General features: G+C 38.9%; 1 protein-coding gene across 3 annotated transcripts in view; it reads left to right on the top strand.

The window, feature by feature from the left end:
• Positions 1–21,956, top strand: part of Kcnh1 (potassium voltage-gated channel subfamily H member 1) — a 411,372-nt gene that overhangs the window by 107,087 nt on the left and 282,329 nt on the right. For 2 of the 3 annotated variants that reach the window (XM_003474338.5, XM_063236821.1), the window contains one exon: positions 1,408–1,881. In XM_003474338.5, coding sequence (XP_003474386.1) covers positions 1,408–1,881 — 474 coding nt within the window. The remainder of the gene's footprint in view (positions 1–1,407; positions 1,882–21,956) is intronic. The other variant, XM_003474337.5, reaches the window with a different exon arrangement.

The following is a 21,956-nucleotide window of genomic DNA, read 5'->3' as shown; positions in this document are numbered from 1 at the left end:
AGAAGTCTAATTACTCAGGGAGCTATAACAGATAGAACAACAGGTTTCAAATCCAGCTAATTTTCAGGTCCTGGCTCCATGTCTTGCTAGCTTTGAGTCCTTAGAGTTTATTCATTCACTTCAGAACAGTCCTGTGCAGCCTGCTCTGAGTCAGCCACCATGCTGAACTCACAGCCTGCGGTGGTCAGTACTTTTTTTTTTTTAAATCTTTTTGAAACAGGATCTGGCTATGTGGTTCAGGCAGGCCTTAGCTCACTCTGTAGCCCAGGCTGGTCTCAAACTTGCAATGATGCTGCTAGCTCAGTCTCCCAAGTGCTGGGATTTCAGGAGTGTGCCAGCACCCCTGGCTCTGATCACTGTTTTCTTTGCTTTTCTTTCTAGCCAGTAGAGAGTCTAACTGGCTTTGCTTCAAAAACATATCCAAAAGCAGACTGTTTTTCTCTAATGACTGATTTTTCTCTGAGGCTATGATAGGTATCCTAATCCTATTTTTTACTTGATTTTTTTTGTCCCAATTCATTTTCTATACAGTAAACAGGATGATCTTTTGTAAAACACGCATCAGATTATTATTGCCTTGCCTCGGACCCTCCAGTTATGCTGAGCTGTATGGAGAATAAAATTCGCCACCTCCTCATGCCTGGGAAGGCTGAATGGTCTGGTTTCTGCTCTCCTTTATGAGCTGCTCTAGTGTCTCTTCCAGTCCCCTCAGAACACTCCATCCACACTGCCTTCTTTCTCATCCTGAAAATATTAAACTTACTCTGTCCTGGGGACATTGTACCAGTAATCCTCTCTTCCTGGGATAACTTTTCCATATAGATTTGAAAGGCTATTTCTTTATTGTTATTCAGCTCAATCAAGTACTCTCCCATCCTTCACTCCCAGTTACATTTTATCAAGTTGCTTAATGTTTTCCTCATTCGTGGCCTCTGACTTAGCTCCTAATGCAATTTGAAATGATCCTTGTCTATCAGACCATGCTCCATGAGCAGGCATTGTGATGCTTCCTTTATTGCCCTCTAAGCAGTGCCTTGAGCAGTTCTTGGCACAGAGCAGTAAATATTTGTTGATTAAAGTAGCTTAATTCTCTGTGAGTCTCAGCTTCTCACTTATGTATGGTAGCTGGCTTTAACAAAAAGGCTCTACTTAGACTTAAGCAAGATAAACTCGTGGGATATTTAGTTCACTGTTTGGCTCACATTTTGTTACATATTAACTTGTCATTGTTTCAGTATGATTATTTCTGTTACGGTGTTCACTCATATTGGCCCATCCTCCTCCAACTCGTGTTGTAGCTAAGGATCCATTCACATTATGAGCAATCACCAGTACAGATACTGACTTGGTAGATGCTTGCAATTAAATTCTAACTTAGTTTTCTCTTGGCCATGTTTTTCTGTACAGGTCCTGCAGCTGGGCTCAGACATCCTTCCCCAGTACAAGCAAGAGGCACCAAAGACTCCCCCTCACATCATCTTACACTATTGTGTTTTTAAGACCACGTGGGATTGGATCATCTTGATCTTGACTTTCTACACAGCCATCTTGGTTCCTTACAATGTCTCCTTTAAAACCAGGCAGAACAATGTGGCCTGGCTGGTTGTGGATAGCATCGTGGATGTCATCTTTTTGGTGGACATTGTGCTGAATTTTCATACAACCTTTGTTGGACCAGCGGGGGAGGTGATTTCTGATCCCAAACTTATCCGCATGAACTACTTGAAGACATGGTTTGTGATTGACCTTCTGTCCTGTTTGCCATATGATGTCATCAACGCTTTTGAGAACGTGGACGAGGTTAGTGCCTTTATGGGTGATCCAGGGAAGATTGGTTTTGCTGATCAGATTCCACCACCACTGGAGGGGAGAGAGAGTCAGGTACATCCTCAAATCTCAGACCTTGTTGTCATGTCTTTAATGCTAAATTAAACATGGGTGGTCAACAGAAGAGTAATTGAATGGGTGGGCACTAGCATGACTGATGTCTTGATGGTGCATGCTTGAGAGATGTCCTTGCCTGCTCTTCCTGCCCTTTGGAGGCTTGGAGGCCCTGCATGCCAGTGAATGGGTGTGGAAGAGGTTGAAGGTTTGCTCTTACTCTTCATGCACACCAGCTTCTGCTCAGGGGAGGTGAGGCTGCAGAAGCAGCCATGCATGGCCACTGTACTGGTGGATGTTCCTTTTGGTATTCAATTGTTAAATGTCTACCTATTGCTTATCCTAATTAGGGGGACTTTTCTTTTGCCTGCTGTTGACTTTTGGCTGTTTCATAGGCAATAAATTTACAGTAACAGATTCCATGTTACCTCTTTTTTCTTTTTTTGTAAATGTTGGCATGAATTATTTCTTTGCTAAAATGAGTTTTGGAGGTAACCATCTACTGGGATGTTCAGGTAGCTCCTTGCGGTTAAAAGTTTTTTTTTTTTTCTTTTGACTACTTTGGATTGTTAGTCTTGCAGATAATGAAAGGAATAAGATAAATACTCTGTGAATATGTTGGAATTAGGACATGTTCAAAGAGTAATTGTCTGAATGGTTGCTTGGGACCGTCAATGTTTCCTTTGAGAAAGCAAGAATGCCAAGTTACTGCAAAAAAAATTTCAGATTCTTATTTAGTTTGTGTTTAATGGAAATTATCCTTCCTTTCTTCTACTTCTGGCTTATACTCCAGATGGATTAAGATAAGGAAGTTCATTGATAAGTGCTCAACCTTCCCTCAGAAATGAATCTTCATTTCCTCAGATTCTGGAGGGTTCCAAGGATGAACTGGGCAGGTATGCTAGGTGGCCATCTGTTGGCTGAGTTTAGGGAAGAAGTACTCATAGGACTGAAGAGCTATGGAGTCAATCTTGAGACACCTAGGTTTGTTCTGCTGAGATCTGAAGACCTGCGCAGTGGCTGTGACTTGATGGTGGTGTAATGGTACCACTCTGCCTTCAGGCCAGCACCAGCCCCAGCCCCCACCTCTGATGAGCAGCTGGCCACTTCCCTCTCTTGCTGAGAAGCCATTTCCCTCTCTTGCTGAGAATAGGTCTTCCTACAAAATGCTGCCACACAGAGCTCTGGGAGGAGAGACTTTGGATGCTCAGCTTCTCTAGATTCAGAGTTACCCCTGCTTCTGTCTATGTGGTATTTTCAGTATGCTTTAAAATCCTGAGGATTAATTCTCTTGAGTGTCTCGTGTGGATTTTGGAGGGGATTGAATATTTCAAGATCGATCATTTAGAAGAGCAGAATCACATCTAATGTTTATGTTGGGGTTGTTAAATATCAATTTTAGTACATGTTACGAATGATATTTTTCTCTGTGAGTATATTTCTAGAAAATTTTATGATAGAAAAATATAATTTTGGCTTAATTCAAATGAATGATCTCAGACTAAAAGAGCTTCTTATACACATGAGAAATGAAGTTTAAAATACTACTTGAGTTTATAAAATAAGCTGTTTGCTATTTCTAGCAGTGGCACTGAAATTTTACAGATTAATAAAATCATTCTTCAACTTCCCTGGGTTCTAATTAAGAACTGGCCGAGCTGTAATCATATATGTAAAATATGTAAACTTTGAATGGATAACCTAACAGAATAGAGAGCTTGTCCCAAGGTCTTGTGCATGTGAAGTTGGAACTCTAGTTGTGACTTTTGATTTCTAGATTTGTGAAATAGATTTGTAATAGGAAAAAAGGTTCATTATTTGAAGCTTTCCAATTGGTAAAGAATTTCATATCAAAGCTCTTATCTTTGATCATAAGTAATATAAATAGTAAGAAGTCACTTCTATAAAGACTCGAGTTACATTTGGTAATATTTTTAAGCTTTGGCTATATTTTGATAATTACTTTGGTTATATTTACTTTAATTTACCAAGGTAAATACCAAGGATGTTACTTGAGATAATATCCTTTAATACCAGTTGTGGTACTGTGGAGGGAGATCAGTGTGAAAAAACTGAAAATTTGGTTTCTAATCCCTTTGATATGACCTGTTAGCAGAGCTGAGGCCCTGGTATACGTTACTGAGCTTTTCTCATAGTTTCCCTATTTACTTCTAGGTTAATTCTACTTGTGCAGTCTGGAAGGCATGGTCTATTCATATTCAAGCAGTGGATTATTTGAGTTCCCTGTCAGTTCTGAAGGCTCAAATCTGGTGAATTCTAGGTCTCGTCTACATTAACCTCACGTCCAGAAGCTAACTGTAAAACTGAGAAGCCAGTTCTCTGATCCCCTACCTGCAGTGAGTGAGAGGAATAAGAAATAATTTGGGAAAAGCTGGGAAAAATTCCTCCTGGTCAAATTCTGATTATGGTTTAGTGGGTTCATTTTCATCACTTGTTCTCTTCTTGACCATTGTTAAGCCAGCTTTGTCTAGTTGCTAACAGACAGTCACTTTCTCTCTAGATTTTTTTCTCTAGGAGGATGTGGAGTGAAATAAGAGTTACTGACTCATTACTCATAAAGATACAGAGAACTTAATTATCCTTGCCATCCTTCTAATTATACCAGTGGACTGCATGCCAGTGGAGAACACCAAAAAGTCGGGGGACAGCAGTAGTGGCTTTGCCATCTTTGTGTGTGTGGACTAGGGATAGGGGTTCTTGAAGTGAAAAGATTGGAACCACCTTAACCTGGGTTAAGAAAGAACTAGATTAAATTCTTAATGTCTGCAGTTGTGAATTCAGCCGCATTGGTATCACCTGTCTCCATGATTTAAGCCACACAAATGATTCCTTTGGCTTCACTTGTTTCACTTGTGTAGATGGCTTCCATTTGGGTCATTCTGTTGGTACCTGTTTTGGAAGCTGTTTGGGAATTTGCACATTAATTAGACTTACTAGAGAATGAAAGGTCTGGAAAGTAAATGAACTAATGTTTGGAATGGGTACGTTAAAGCAAAAGCCAAAGGAGCCTCTTTCGAGTGTTTTAGTGGATTATTGGTCTAGTGTGCTTCTTGGATTAAAACGAAATTATTCCTGACAAAACAGATTCACTTTCTTAAGGAAACCTTGTTGCCTATATGCTTTTGGAGTGTGGAAGTCCAAAGGGGAAAACTGGGGACAATTATGATTACCCCTGGTGTATAATTCTCTGAGACTGGAGCTAGCCATGATATTCTTCTGTTTCTGGCTCTATAACCTCAGGCAGCAGTACAGGCAGCTCCACTTAGAGAGGCCCACATTAGAGCAGGCCAGGAGCAAGGTGGATTGGTGAAAAGGACTAACTCTGACAGCAGCTTAGTTTGGCCTTGTGCTTTTGTTTCTTTTTTTAAAAATCCATTTTATTTTAAGGATAAAAAAAGAAAAGAAAAAAACTACAACAAAATTTCAAAACACATCAGACAGAGGACAACAGTGGTACCTACATTGCATATTCATCCCCAAATCATTCAGGCCTTGTACTTTTAACTTCCCCAACACTTTCACGCTGTGTGGAAGTGCAAAAACTGTCCAAAACTGGGAGGAAGGTGATGTATGACCAGCTGTCCGTCTCACTGGACTTGGTTTGCCTCACCTATGTTGGATGAGTCCAACCCAGCAGTTATCTGTGGCCTGGCAACACAGCATGGACACCTTTATCTTCCATTTGTTTGAAGGAGAGGAAAGTTAGCTTGCATAGTCCTTTCTACAATAAGCACCAATCTCAGAAGACTGATAAATAAATCAAAGGAAAAGTTTTAGACATTATTTCCAGGCTAGGGGTAGTTGGGGTATTGCTAACATCTCTAACTAAACTTCAGCCATGGCCACTGCTGGCAAGTTACAATTATCAAGAGAGGAAAAAACCCATCAGCATCACTTCTTGCCACTAACAAAATAAGAGGATGAAAACTCTAGTGTTGGGGGCTGGGGATTTAGCTCAGCAGCATAAGCGCCTGCCTTGCAAGCAGGCAGTCGTGAGTTCGATCCCTGGAAATGAAAAAGACAAAAATAAAAAGAAAACTCTGGTGTTTTGGTTCTGTCTTCATTTCCCAAAATAATTGGGTGGCAGAAGTAGTCACTACAATCATAAAAGACAAAATTGCTAAGGAAAAGAGAATGAAATCTGAGACTACTACAGCATTATTGAGTTTTTCTGCCTATTGTATTTTCAGACATGGCAACTTATATGAAACATCACTGCTTCTGGCTCTATAACCTCAGGCTTTTTATGCGGAAGTCATCATAGGCTGCCTGTATGTACAAGTCTGCACCCCAGGGTCTCACTGCTTCTCCTCTCCAGGGGACCCACAGAAGAAACAAATCCCACAACAAAGTTTGCACTGATTGGGTCTGAAATACCCAATGCGATTTAGTAATGACCTTTTAAAACTGCTGTTACTGATTAAATCATGGTGCATCCATATAATGGCATATTATTTAGCAAAAAAAGCTGATATTGCCACAAACAGACATGGAGAGAAGTTAGATGCCTATTAACAAATGAAAGAATCAACCTGAAAGGCCTACATACTGAGTAAGATCAGTGCTGTGATGCTCTGGAAAAAGTAAACCTATAGTGCCAGTCAAGAGATTAGTTGTTGCCAGGAATTCAGAGTGGAGAGAAGAGCACAGATGTTTAGGGCACTGAAAACTACTCTGTGTAACTATATGATTCTGCAATGATGGGCTCATGTCATTAGACTCTTGGCCAAATGTGTAGAATATATAGTACAAAGAGGGCCCCTAGTGAACCCTGTGGACTTCAGCCAATAATAATGTATCAGTATTGGCTCATCAGTTTTATAACAAATATACCACAGTAACTGAGACATTAATGATAAAGAAAATTCTATGTATATGGCTATCTTTATATTTCCTACTTCATTTTGTATAAACTAAAACTGCTCTAGAAATAGCCTATTAATTCCTTCACTCAGAATTACCATTATGAGGCTCAGGGACTGTCTGTATTGCTGGGTCTCTAAGCAAAGCCCTGATCATCTCATAACTATCAGCCTAATAACTTCCCACAGCTTTGAGCCAGACAGAAGAAAAGTCCTAGCTGAGAAGCCACAGATGAGGGCTGACCACCTCATCTGTTAGCATATGTGTCAACTTGGCTTTCAGTTTCAGGGAACAAGAAAGTCTTGTGTGATCCAAGATGAACATAGATGCCAGATCAGCATCACTACCAGCCTCCATCCTCCCCAGCTATCACTGCATGCGTGCACATGCACACACATACACACATGCATGGCAGTGAGCTTGGAGGAGACACTGGATTGTCCCCCTACACTTCTCGCCCTAGCAGCTCCAGGGGGATCGGAGAAGGTATAAGGAATAGTGGCTCACGGTATGGCCTGTGCCTATGGTGTGAATGATTGTGCAGGTGACATGCTTGTTTGTGAAGTAGAGGCTGTGCCCTGCATTATCAGACTTGATGTATGACAGCAGGGAAGTGGCAAAGGATCTTTTTAAAACAGAGTATGGATCCTGCATGGCTTCCAAAAATTCATTTAATGTAAAATTTTTGACTCCAGGTTAAGAAAAAAAGTGTGACGTTTCATGACACTTGGGGTATTGCCTGACTTTGCACTTTTCTGGTGTACCTGATCCCCTGCTATTGTAATCTGTACTTTTATTCCCCAGGTACTTTTCTGGTCAATTCAAGTTCTACTTCTCTTTTAATTCTCCATCAGTTTTCTTGATGGGTCCTCTTTTAGGTTCATCCTGCTTTAAAAAAGTCTTTTAATTGATTTAGATGACAGGGGATGGGGATATAGAACCCCAAGAAACTCCAGTCTAGATGGAGAGGCCATCTAGTGTTCTCTTCGGTGGTATGGGACGAATCTGGTTTTTGTTTCTGAAGGTGCACCCAGGAAGGCCAGTGAGAATGAGGCCAGGAAGTGACATGCATCCCCTCTCCTTTCCCTTATGCTCCTAGAATCCACTGCAATCAGGCTGCCACCTACACTAGCACCCTGAATGCCCCTTCCCAACTCTTAGTCCTCGGCCCCTCAACCCTCAGCCTGGATGAACCACTGCCAAAAGTGAACTCAATTTTCTGCCTCCTCTGGGCTACACCAAGTGCCTGATTGATGTTGACCTGAGCTCACCTACACTCCCTGCTACGTCTCCGTTGGCTGTGCTTGTGGGCAAGGTAAGCCCCACATCCTCTCCTCCCTCCTCCCACCGACACCTGGCCCCATCTGCTCCCATTCTCTCACAATTCTCCTCTGCCAAAAGAACAATCAAAAGAATCTGCTCATAATCTCATCGCCAAATCTGCCTGTGTAGACCCCATACACCACTGTTTTCCCCATTTGCCGTTTCCATGCTGACTTCTGTTTCTCCTACTCAAGGAGTATGCCCTTAATGTTGTTTCTCTTCTTTTCCACGTTGTCAGGGAATATATCCCATCTTTATAAGACTCACTTATGCTTCAGTTCTTGCCCCAGTTTTTTCCTCCTCTTTGTTGAGAAGTTTCTAGGGAGAATTTTCTACCCTTCGGGTCCCTATCTCTTCTTTTCCCTTTTTTGCTCCCCTTCCAACCAGATTTTCATCTGACAAATTCTATTGAAACTAACAGTTTCTGTCAAGAATATCAGTGATATGCACATTACCAATTCCAAATCTCAATTCCCATCTGACTATCAGTCCACAGTGTTAAACTAGAAGGCTCTTACCTCACACATAATAGACTCCAGAATTATGGACTCCAGAATTATGCGATGGGCTGGCATTGGCTGCCTTGTCTGTGCCACACCCACTGCCCTCTTGTTGACCTCACAGTGTTTGCTGTTCCTCTTGTCTAGATTGTCTCACCATGTGCATTCCCTTGCCTTTCTGTTCATTTTACCGAAGTGTCTGTCCATTGGTGCCTAATTGGATACTTTCCCTGACTACCCTATGTAAAATCTTTATATCTCATAGCTTTCCTCATAATCCTATAGAGCCTATGATGTTATTGCCAATCTCCCTTTATTACAGTAGTTTGAAACTTTATATACTTAAGTTTTGTAGAATATATTAATCTTGGATACACAGTTGAATGGATTTTTATGTCTATTTTCATATAACCACTTCTTAGAGAAAAACAGAACTTTACTAACATCAGAAGTTTCTTTCATGTGTGAGCTCAGATATCCTCCTACTAATAACCATTATTTTGACTTCTATTGCCTGTTTAAAAGATACGGGTGAGTAGAATAGCTCTTCTTTTGTGAATTAAGTTTTTGGTCTAATTGTTGTTATGTTGTAGGACTTCTATCTTTTTTCGTGTGACCACTTTTTAAGAGTCTCTCCTCTTCCTCCTCCTTATTCTTTTTCTTGTAGTTTCATGATGATATGCTTAAGCATGGCTATGAGTTTTATGATAAAGATAATTAATGAAGGGATAGTTTACAAGGACATTGGACAAAATATAATAAAATACCTATGGATAATGAACCAACAAGGTAATCAGAGTATGGATCAGGGTTAGTGTTAGGGGTATGAAAGAAGGAGCAGGGAGCTTGTACTTAGATGGAAAGTAGGCAGCTTGCAGTGACCTGTGTGAGGCAACTGGAAAAGGGCATAATGCTGATCTCTGCTTTCTTCTGCTATGTTCTTAGCTCTCTTCTTTGATGACTGGGACAGTGAGTTAAAGAGTGGATTTAGAGGAACATGCTTCATAGAGGCTCTGGGATCCATAGCTCAGGTTTCAGGAAGCCTTTTCTGTAAAAGGGCAGATGATAGATATTCAGACTGTGTGGGTCACATCCAGACTCTTCTTATTATTTTATGGCCATTTACAAATGTAAAACCTATTCCTACCTCATACACCATTTGGCCAGATCTGGCTGACCTTTGCTATGGCTTGGTTTTTTTTGGTGGTCACTTTTGGAGAATTATCAGCTGCTATCTCTTTGTAACTTTACAACTTTTTCTCTATTCCAGAGTTTCAGGGACAGATGGGCTAGTCCTTTACCCTTTATTGCTATAGTGCCTTTAATTCTTCTTTGTGCTTTTTAACCTTTTGTTTCTCCAAGCTTCATTTTAGATACTATTTTCTAACTCATATCCCAGTGTCCTAAGTTATCCTTTGGCTATGAGCATGAATTGTGAGATGTTAATTTGAGTAGATTAACAAATGCCCAGGGAATTAGTAAAGCACACTTCTCGGAGTGTCTGAGTGTGTCATGGCAGACCATTATTCCACAACTCCAAATCAAAACACAAATGAATTCCATTTTTTATAACTTTTTTTGTGGCAGACTCTCCACTGGCCTGAATATCCTAGCAAAAACCTAACCTGACCATTGCTGTTTTCATGAATCTTATCTCATCTGAATGTTCATACACTTACCTGCAGAGAATATTCATGTACTTGTGGGGAGACTGCTACCCAGCTCTGTTAAGGAGCACTTGGTCATGGATGGTGTGTGAACCTTACTGTGTGTCTGAAGTATGCAACCTAATTTGGACTTAAAGGATTTGGTAAGGTATTTTGGATTTCTTTAGAGAGTTGTGTATTATAAATTCAGGAAATGTGTCTTAATCCTCATAAAACTAAGTCCAATTTTTTATTCCTGGATGGTGTATGTGTGTGTGTGTGTGTGTGTGTGTGTGTGTGTGTGTGTGTACTGAAATCAATGGATAAATTTAGGACAGGAAAATAGATAATAATATTTATCTAATCAGGGATTTAATTTAGTGAATAGTAACAGAGAACCCAAACAGCAGTGTGCCTGGAAATAGGAGTTGTTGTTTTTATATGCTTTCAGAAATCCATTGGTGGGCAATGCTAATAACTGATTCAATGACTTGATTTTGCCTAGGCTGAGATTTTTGTGCTTCTCTTGCCTTTTTCATGTAATCACAGAATGGCTGGTGCATTTCTACCCATCAAGTACATGTTTGAAATAGCAAAAGGAAGAAAGGTCAGAGGAAAAAGATCATAGTCTTCCTGAGCCTATTTTTCTGTTAAAGTTTTTAAAAGTGTCTATGCTGTGGTTTCTGTTATTATGTTATTGGTGAGAGTTTTGTCATGTTCTTTCCCCTGTCTGTAAAGGAACAAAGGAAACATAGTTTTTAGGTTTGTGCATTGTTGTCTAAAAGGAGTCCCTAGAAGAAAAAATAGGAATGGATATTAGGTAAACAGTTGGCACTCTTGGCTAATAATATTTTTGAGAATTTAAATATGTAATAATGTGAAATATTTTATCTACGTTATCTCTTGAGCTCCTCATAACAATCTCACACATTTGGTATGCCATAGTCTCATTTTATATATGAAAAGGAGGCACAGAGAGGCTGGCCACTTCCCCAAGGTTATACTAAATAGTATTCTTGGAGTGGGATTTAAATATAGGCTTATTTGGTTCTAGAATACACATTCAATCAATGTGTTACACATGTAGTGGAGCATAGGTAGAAGCCAGGGTGTGATAGCCTTAATAAATAGTTTAGACTAATCCCTGACCCGCATCACTTTCTAAGTGACTTTGGTTAGGTGTCTTTGCTGACCATGTCCAAGGACTTTCTTTTGTCTGACTTATGCTTTCTCTAGTAAGAACTTGGGAGGGGACCATCCTTTATGGACCCATAGTGGGGGCATTTTCCCCTTGAAGATTCCCAGGCTGAAAGTCTCACTCCCTTACCCCTGCATTTATACATATTTATGTTGTAGATATATGCTTATATTCTTACATGGTTAATTATGGCACAACCCTATTTTTAGGAAAAGGATTATGTCTGTGCCTTTGCACTTAGGACAGTTTCTAGTAGACAGCATGTACTCAAATATTGACAGAACGAGGACAGCAGTGAAAGAGTGAATCAAGAACACACAATTCAGGGTAGTAAGGAAAAAGCAAGTCTACAGAAAGTGTGTTTTTATTCTGATTAAAATCCTGAACAATTGCTGGTATCACTGAGTGTAAGTGATAGCAGCTGTTCATGATGGAGGCCTGATTTATTTACAGAGAGTATTAGCAATTCTCTTTTAAGTTGGTGTTATATTTTAATTTTTTATGTTGTCTGTTAAAGTTTAGAAGGATTTTTTCTCTAATAATCATTGCTTGATATTTGTATAGGACTCTATACAAAACTTTTTATTTTTTATTTCTGTTCTTTAGATTATGCAAAACCCCTAGGAATACAGGTTTATGTGTATTACCTCCTGAGTATTGACATAGTCTGAGACAAGACGAAGTTAATGGCTTTTTCAGGAAGCACAGAGCTAGTAAGTGACAGAACAGATCTGGTTTTTTACTGCAGGTTCCAGAATGACTTAATGTTTGGATGGTGGCTTGTTTACTTTTGAGTTCTCTGTAGATTAGGGCCCAGTTTAGCTTAGATTAATTCTGATTTCTTTGGAATTATCCAGATCTTACCAGTAACTGAATACCACACATAGATACAGTCTATAGAAAAGGCAGTAGAAAAATGTGAACTGTACTAAGGGGTATTGAGTGTTAAAACTCAGTACTGAGGGATTACCATCAAATGTATACTTCCACGCACAAGAAGATTCTATGGATAAGGGCTAAGGTTTGTAGGTTAATTGAAATGTATTTCAGAGTGTTCATTAGTAGAGACAAAAGTATTGAAGATTGATTCTCAGTCTTCGTAAGAAGTAAAGATGTTAAGCCTTTCTTTAAGAAATAGTTTCTATGTGTTGTTACCTTCTGAACACATTGGAAATGTTTTGAAAGTGAGGATGATACTCAGTGTCTATTTATTGACTACTTCAGTGTTACGGTATACATATTGGAAATGAGAATGAAGAGAACTACTCTGTTCAGGCTGAATGAGACATTCCTGAAGAATGTCAGGATATAGAATTAGGCAGGCTTCAGTGAGCAATGGGTACACTGTCTTCAGACCATGGCTACCAAAGTAGGGCCTGCAGGGATGGGGAAGTTTGGAAAGAATGACGTGATGCCTCAGAGACATGTATGGAGGTGGTAGAAATGAATTGTCTTCTTCCCAGGGGTTCAGAAGCACGGGAAAGCAAATACTGGTTTTAAGTTTAGGTGTGTTGTAAACAAATTGGCTATCTATTTGGTGTCAAATAGAAAAAATAGGAGAAGCCTCATTAAGAGGAAGTATAAAAATAAAAGAAATGCTAAGCAATAAAGGAACTATGTTTTTGTATAACCAGAATTCTTTGAAATTAATAAATAAAAATTAAAAGTTGTTTTCTTTTTCTTTCTTTCTTTCTTTCTTTTTTTTTGTACTGGGGCTCCAACTTGTGACTTCCACACTCACCAGGCAGGCGCTTCTGTCATTGAGCTAAATCTCTGGCCTAGAAAAAAATTAAAAGATTCTGTTGGATTAGAGAAAGCTACAAGCAACACAGTAACCTTTAAGAGAAAGACTAAGACATTGTAGATAACTTCAGTTTAAATGTCTTATAAACCTTTTGGTTATGTCTTAATCAAATACCAATTTTTAGTTTAAAAAAACTACTAAGAAAGACAAGGTAGTACATATAAATGTGTTTTGTGCCATTATGAAAAGATACGGCAGAAACATGTTACCCCTATATTTTTTTCAGCCAATATTGATTGAACAGCAGCAGAAGCCAAAGTCTGCATTCAGTGTTTTAGGAATTTTCGAGGAAACTGGTTGGGTTGAGGGATTTGAGCCTGATTGATGAGTAAAGTATACACAGACTTGGCAGATAGAGTTGTCATTTGACCAAAGAGCACTGCCTTTTACTGTTGTTCAGAAGGGCTTGCCAACATAACTAGCTGTTTGTCCCTGCTGGATGCGTGACTTTGAGCACATTAGTTATCCCCTCTGAACCTTGGTTTCTCCCCTGCAAGGTGGGAGTTTTGTAAGGTGTTGTGGGATTAAATTAGATGGTGTAAGTAAATTTATTGCAGTGCTGGTCATATCACTAACATTTGGTCACTAGTATGGCTGGCACTAGTTAGCCCAAGAAATAGTGCAAAAGAATGCTAACTATCCTCACAGAGATACTTGGTTCCAGGAAGCGTTACTGTTGGAAATCTTTATTCTGAGGATAAAGAACTGCCTGATGACCATTCACACTCACCCCTTGCTGAAGCCTTGGCTAAAGTGGGATCCCCAATCTCAGGAGACATTTTACATTAGACTCCACTCTAAAGGCCAGACCAGATGGCAGTGTTGAGGGCTCGATCTGCTTTCTGTGTCTTTAAAATAATTATAGTCTTACATTACTTTAAACTGATAAATATTTGTATGTATTTAGGGGAACAGTGTGATGTTTTGATACATGTATCAACTGTGGAATGATTCAGTTAAGCTGTTTATCATAATTGTGATTAGAGCATGGTTATTTTTTTTTAAAAAATTTAGATATATTATTAGCTAAGTTCATTATGTTGTGCACTAGATCATTAAACAAGTTTCCTCCTACCTGACTGAAACGTTATACCCCTTGACCAGTATCTCTTCAATACCCTGCTAATACTCCTAGCCTCTGCTCTTTACTTCTATGAGTTTAACTTGTTTAAGATTCCTAATATAAGTCAGATGATACAATTTTGGTCCTTTTGTGTCTGGCTCAATTCACTTAACATAGTGTTCTTCAGATTATCTTTGTTGTTAAAGATGACATCATTTCCTTCTTTTAACGCCTAAATAATATTCTTCTGTGTGTGTGTGTAATATTTTCTTTATCTGTTCATCCATGCAAGTTACAAAATCAGTGGAAATGATTCACTATTGTAACTATTCACTTTTGTGAATAGTGTTGCAGTGAACATGGGTTTGCCAATGTCTCTTCTACACATTGATTTCATTTCCTTTAGCTATAGTATCATTAGAAATAAGGCCGCTGAGTTATGTGGTAATTTTATTTTTACTTGTTGGAGAATGTCTTTCTTGTTGTGACTCTCATTGGGTTGCACATTATAAGTCATCTGGCTTGCTGATTGAGGATATATATTATCAAGCTTCAGCCTGCTCTACTTTTAGATCTGAGTCCTGAAATTTGTATCTTTAACATTCTCTCACATGATTCTTCTGTCATCATCTCATCTTCCAGTGGTGGCTGTTTTAGTTACTTTTTTCTCATTTGTGACACAAAATGCATGACACCCAAAGTTAAAGGGGGGGAAGGTTTATTTAGCTCACAATTTGTAAGAGGTTTCAGTCCCTAGTTGGTTGACTCCAAAGTAGAGTGACATGGCAGAGAAGCAGCTGTTCATGCACCAAGAGACAACAAAGTGGGTGGGTAGGCAAGACTCCTTTTATTCCTTGTATTGTATTTAAGCTTCCCATCCTAGGGAAGATGTACCACTAGGACCCCTAATCCCTGCACTAGTCAATGAATCAATGACAAACTGTAGATTAAGCCACCTCCAAAACCCGCCACCATGACTGCATGAGGCTTTGGGGAGGATAGCCAGACACAAACCATAACAATGACCTAGCATCTGGTGCCACTTTAGACCATTTGCACACTTTCTTGTTGGATTGGATAGTGGCTTCACTACTATTTCAAGCCTCATTGCTCTTTTGTGTTTGTAACTTGGAATATTTTTAATCTTTGACCTACTGTCTACTCTGGCTCTTCTTTGTCCTAGCTATGGCAACTCTGAGTTCGTAATTCTATACCATTCCCCATATTTGAATTAACACTTACTGAGCTGCAGAGAGGCAAAATGTACAAACAAGGCAGAATAAACTTGATTCTTAGCTCTTTTTGAATTGTTCTGTTACCTTTCTTTATGCACAATGGGGATAATAATTTCAGTGCCATTAAAAATAACTACCACTTATTGGGCACTTGCTTTGTACCAGGGATGAACTGGGGTTACTGCTTCATGCGTATTATCAGAGTTAATTTTTTTTGTTACCAGGAATCAAACTCATGACCTCATGCTCACCAGCTAGGTGATTATGCCACGGAGATAAATCCCTGGCCGTCATCAGGTTTAATTTTATATTCACAACTCAGTGAAGGAGACTTACACATTTTACACAGGAGGATATTGCCTGCTGAGGAATGCAGCTGATGTGCTCGTTTGGTTTTTAAAGCCCTGCTGTTTACCATTTTGTAGATCTAGTGGTTGATATTTATCTTTCAGTCTACTCGTAGGTCAGGGAGAACTTGAAACTTTAGGCCCCCAGAACCTCCTACATATGGTACATGCGTCCTGTATTTTGGTTATATTAATAAATGGATGCTAAGGTGCTTGCAAAGCGCTTTGAAAGCACAAGGAGTCATTAAAGCTGAGGGCGGATGCTCTGAGAGATGTCATGGTACAGGTGGCAGGTTGGCCAGTCCTGCAGTGTTATGGTTTGTGTCTGGATATCCGCCCCCAGGGCCCATGCAATTGTGGGAGGCCAGCTTTTTGGAGGCAGCTGAATCTAAATTCATGTGAATCTAAATTCAGCTGAATTGTGATTGATTCATGATCTAAAGCTAGTGTTAAGAGTGTGAGTGCTATATCTGCCTTAGGGTGGGTGCCTGCATATAATATAAAGGGCAGGAAGAGTCTTGCTTCCTCTCTTGTTGATTTTGCTATCTTCTACCACCTTGAAAGTTTGCCCCTCTGCCATGCCTTAGAGAAAGCCAATTATAGACTGAAACCTTTACAAACTGTGAGCTAAATAAACCTTTTCTCCTTTAACTTTGGGTGTCTGTTATTTTGTCTCATGCTGTAATAGATGACAGTGTGACGAAGCAAGTTTTCTCCACTGCCAGGACTTGATTGATTCAGAATTGGGGTACTGATAATCCATTGAGGACTTTAATGTCATAACTTACCTGGGTGGGTTGGGTGGGTTAATTCTGCCTTTGATATGCATGGACTGGGTTAGCTACCATGAATAGCAGTGTTCTTTGAGCCATAGTTTAAAATGGGGAGAAACATTTAAACATTTCAGACAAAACAGAGGTGAAGACAGGTTGGATATAAGATACCTATGATAAAAAATTGCTGTATTTACTGAGAATCAGCTGACGGCTTGTATTTTGGAGCTCATCTTTCTCAGGAGAGGCAGGAATTCCAAAGAATGGGAAGTTTCCACCAGAGAAAAGTAGTATCAGAAGGTGGGAGTGAAGAGATTGATCAGGTGGTACAACTGTCATCTGGAGGTATGGACACATACTATGTATTCTGGTTATAATGTGCCCTGTAGTTGGCTGGTACAGAGTGTTTGATCCTACTTCAACTGCTCCATGATACCTTGAAGATTTTAGTTCTTTGTTAATAAGCAGTCTCCATTTCTAGGACTGTGTAAGAAAGGAAGGTATCTGGAACAAAAACAATTCTGGTGTGGAAAACTCTCAGGAAATTTTCTGGGATGTTCTGCCTGAGTCAGTGGACTGCTGGCTCCATTTTTATTTCACTTCCACTGTTCAGATGGATTTTAGGCAGTTTAAGCATAATTACAGAGAAGGAAAACCTAGTTATACACTATATCATTCCTCATGAAGGTACTGTTTATAGCTAGCCAACCAAGAAACCCTTGTATTGAAAAAGTTGCTCCTATATTAATGATCCGATTCACTTGGGACAGTCACTCCGCATCAATCATTAAGAAAGCCAATTGCTAGTGGGCTTTTTTTTTCCACACTGATGTTTTCCTTCATATAACCCCAGTGTGATAAAGGAGGATTCATTGTTTTTGTTTCTTCTGTGACTCATTCATGAACTGAGGAACCCCTTGGAGCAGATGTATTTCTGAAATGATTTTATCTGATGCTGTGCTTTCTGTTTGACAGGCAGTTTCTTGGCAGTGTTGTCCAATCCATTGGATGTCTAGATAAAAATTGAGTTAGATTCCCTGTTTCTGTCTGGTCTAACTGTGCCATAAACTCTGTCTACTTCCACCAGGAAAGATGTTGAGTAGCTTTACTTTGGTGGGGTTAGCATGTCATGTCCATTTGTGAAATGACTTTGTTCCAGAAAGCCAAAGAGTTACTTAGCAGAATGGAAGGGTTTTTATAACAGTATATTCATGAACCTTCTCCCCACTTTTAAGAAGCTAGTATTTTTTTAAGTTGTCATCTTGGAAATTGCTTAGGCTGTGGAACTAGCAGTGTCACTTGTGTGTAACTAAGCCTTGGTATCTTAAACTTGCCACCCCTGCCCCACACATTGCCCAGTACATTGTGATTCCTATTCTCACACCTTTTTATCTTGGTGCTTCTAATGTGAGGTACTCATGTACTTTTGCAGTTAGAGAATGGAGAGACTGCTTGTTGCTGTTCATACAATTTTTATGATAATTCAGGTACAATAAACAATCTTTTAGCCTAAGATTATGTTATAGAGCAGTGAAAATTTCTGTATCAGCCTTTGTCCTGTAATTTTGTAAATGCTACATTTCTTAGCTTCTTTTTGAAAAATTTACTACAGTAATATTGATTGATTGTTTCTTGGTAGTGCTTTGGAAGGGAGGAACATCAGACTCTTGACAACATACTGTACCTGTAAATCTCATGTTATTGTGAGATCTGAGAAGGTACAATGAGGCAGTGAGTCCTTTTGTCAGCATGTCCATCCTTATGAGCGCCTATTATAGAAGGTGATGTTTTCTGATTATAGACCCTACCTGGTCTCTGTTATGGCTGCCTTAGCATGTTTAGACCTGTACCTGGTGACCAGGGTTACATTTGAGTCAGTGTACCTTGTCTGGGTTCCCATTACATGTTGAACTCATTTAGCAACTGTTTCAAACACAGCCTGGGTGGGCTAAAGCTTGTAAATCATGAAGGAGGCCATTTCAAGGGTAATGAGATGGAAGAGATGGTCAGAAAATGTTTAATCCAAGTTTTGAAATAATTTAATGTTTTCTGTATATTAATAATGTTACCAAACTACAACTGTCTTCATTTATAAATATTCTTCCATAATCTCTTGGTATTATTTTGTCAAAAGCTAAAAATATTATAAATAGGTATGCTAGAACTCATTATATTTTAAAATTTGGATTTCACTAATTAATTTTGCTTACTATTAATTTGTTAGTATAAATAACTCATTAAGTGCTGGATGCATATCTTTTCTGTTTTCTGAGGGATAAACATTGGAGACTAGAGAATTAGTTGAGAAACTACTATCACTGGTTTTAATAGAGTAACTGGGAATTTTCTTAGGTTTAAAGTATCAGAAACATTGTAATGCTTGAAATAAAAAGTTCTTGGTGAAAGATTATAAAAATAATATGAGAAAAATAAATGAATTTAATATATATTTAAGTATATAAAGATATAACATTATACAGTCATAGATGAGGAAAATGTAAAGATAAGTAGATACAAACAAGGAAAATGGAAAATTCACAAGGGAAAATGTAAATAAACTAAAATGTAAATAAAATAATAATGAAAATCCAAATGAAACAATAATGGATAAATTAAAATATGGGCTAACCATGGCTCTGAGGAAGATGGCAAATCCTTTTCTTAAAATGCCACTCTTAACTTGTACAAAGTGACACAAGTAACTGTTTTGGTAGTCTAGAAATTGTCCAAAGTTATATATCAATCTGAGAAGCATTTATACTTAAAAGAATTACAGAACTCCATTAAGAAAAATAGAAGTCTCTGCAGTTCTTGATTGGTTTACTCTCATTGATGTGTTCCTACAGTTTTGCTGGTGTGGAGGCTTTGCCCAGGCAAAGCAGAATGTGAGGACCATGAAGCTTGCTGTGGATTTTATTTCATTTGAAGTGGCCCATGATGCCACACTCACACAGCACTCATTTGAAGTGACAGTCTTGTTGATAGGGAAATGACAAAGTCAGCTTCTCTACACATCAAAAGCTTTGGTATTGACGAAGGCAACATTATCCCAAGTGACGTGCAGCGAAGGCAGGAAAGAGGAATGTCTACAGCTTCCTTTTCAATCTGAAGATACTAAAGGGCCTAACAGAAAGCAAAAGTGTAGGCAGACTGAAACAACTTGAACTTTCTTTGCATCTCCCACCTTGCAGATTTGTTGACTGAAGATGAAAGCTTTCTGGGCTTGAGGTGTTTGACTATATTTTCTTTTCAATCAAGGACTGATTGCCGACCCATGGAAACTTAAGAGTTCAGACTTAAAAAATCAAAACAAGAACAATAATAAAAGTTTTGTAAAAAGTAATTTAGCATTTATATCGTAGCTACACATGCTTGACGGAGACATTTTACAGATTTACCTTAATCAATTTAAGACACAAATAGCAATAACTTGCAAAGAGGGGTGCCTCTTGTAAACCTAAATATCGAGTTCAGTTTTCCAAGTATTGTAATCCCCCTTCTAGTTTTCCTCACAATAGAAAAAGTTATATTTGTAATCCCATTGAGAATCCTAGCAAGTTATTGGAATCCTAACAAGTTATTTCCAATCTACCACCACCAATGCAACCCACAGTGAGAGTAAAAACACCAAGGCACATTCCAAATTAAGGGCAGCCAATCCCTGTGAGGACATGCAGACAAAGGTCAGGATCCTAGGCCTCTCCCAGCATTTATTGTCTTGTGAAGAAAGGGTGTGGCTCAGGGATGAGTGATAGTGAGGATTATTGAGTAATTTGAGCTGGCTGGCCAGATGCAAGAATGGCATCTCTGTAATTTGCAGAGATAAAGCTAATCCAACTAAGGTAGCATTGGAATTATTTTTGGGGGGGGCTATCACTTTGGCTTCTGATATGCAAACTCTTGTGCCCTGGGGAGTCATAGCCTCTTATCTTGAGGCTCTACCCAGTTGACATTCCCAGAGCTATTTGCTCTAACATCTCCAGTGTTCAATCCTGTATTGTGGAGAACACTATGCAAGGAACCAGGACTGTCTGATAGACTTTGCATATTAGCACCTCAGCTAGCCTTATTTGCAATGCTCAGAGCCAATTGAAGAGAGAAGAAAATACCCTAGCCATCCTTTTACATATCAGTATAAGGAAATGAGTCTCCAAGTAATCAAAGTCACAGTAATTGTTTTGGATTCAAAGGGAGTCACTGGAGTTGTCTCCCACAGGTGCCCAGCATTCAGAGTTATTGCAATGTGTTATCTACATTGTCCATGTTTAACAAAATGTGAGACACACAAGAAACAGTAAAATGTAATACATTCTTGGAAAAGAGATAAATAGAAAGTATTGCTCAGTGTTCTTTAGATTTTTAGTTTAGCAGACAAAGATTTCAAAGAAGTTATTATGCACATGTTCAGATAGCTATTACTGCATGTTTAAAATATTAAGGACAAAAATGAAACCAATGAATCTATAAAGAACTAAAAATTATAAAACAGAATGAAAAATTATAGAGTTGAAAAGTACAGCAGCTGAAATAAAAGTCACCACAGATACTGAAGAATAGATTTAGATTGTAGAATAAGAATAGTTGAATTTGAAGAAATTATATAATTTGAAGAACAGAGAGAAAAAAGATTGAAGAAAATGAAGACAGCAAAAGGCAAAGTAAAAATTGTGAAAGCCCCAAGAGAAAATGATTAACAGGCTTATCAATTCACTTAAAAGGCTGACCTTCTATCTGAAATATAGAGACCAGAAAACAGCAGAGTGACCTATTGAGAGTATGGAAATTAAAGACAAAATTTTATTCAACCAAGAATGTTACTGTTATGGTTTGTGTCTGGATGCCCCCCCTCCCAAGCCTCATGCAGTTATGAAGGCAGCCAAAACTAGGGTGTGTGATTGGTTTATTGTCTAGTGCAGGGATTGGTGGTGTGACTGCTATGCCCAGCCAGGGGTGGGTAACTGGCATGCAATATAGGGGAGGGAAGGAGATCATTTTTCTCCCTTTTTTTGCTCTTTTTGCTCATTTTGTTTGTGGCCACCATGAACGGTTGTCCCTCACCCATTGCACTCTGCCTTGGAGCCAGCTGAGTATGGACTGAAACCTCCAAAAACCTTTCCTTCCTTCATTTTGGGCATCAGGTATTTTGTCTCAGCATTAAAAGAAAAATATCCAAGACAGTTGCATTGAAACTTTTCTTCATAAATGAACATAAAATAAGGATATTTCTTATAAAGACTGGGAGAATTAATCACTAGCAATATTCCTTATAAGACATATTGAATAAGAGCCAGGAATTTAGCTC

Source organism: Cavia porcellus, unplaced genomic scaffold (genome assembly GCF_034190915.1).
Source record: "Cavia porcellus strain 051 isolate PalLab524CR breed Dunkin Hartley unplaced genomic scaffold, mCavPor4.1 scaffold_26, whole genome shotgun sequence".
Classification (NCBI taxonomy): Eukaryota; Metazoa; Chordata; class Mammalia; order Rodentia; family Caviidae; genus Cavia; species Cavia porcellus.
This window is presented reverse-complemented; position numbering and strand designations above follow the sequence as displayed.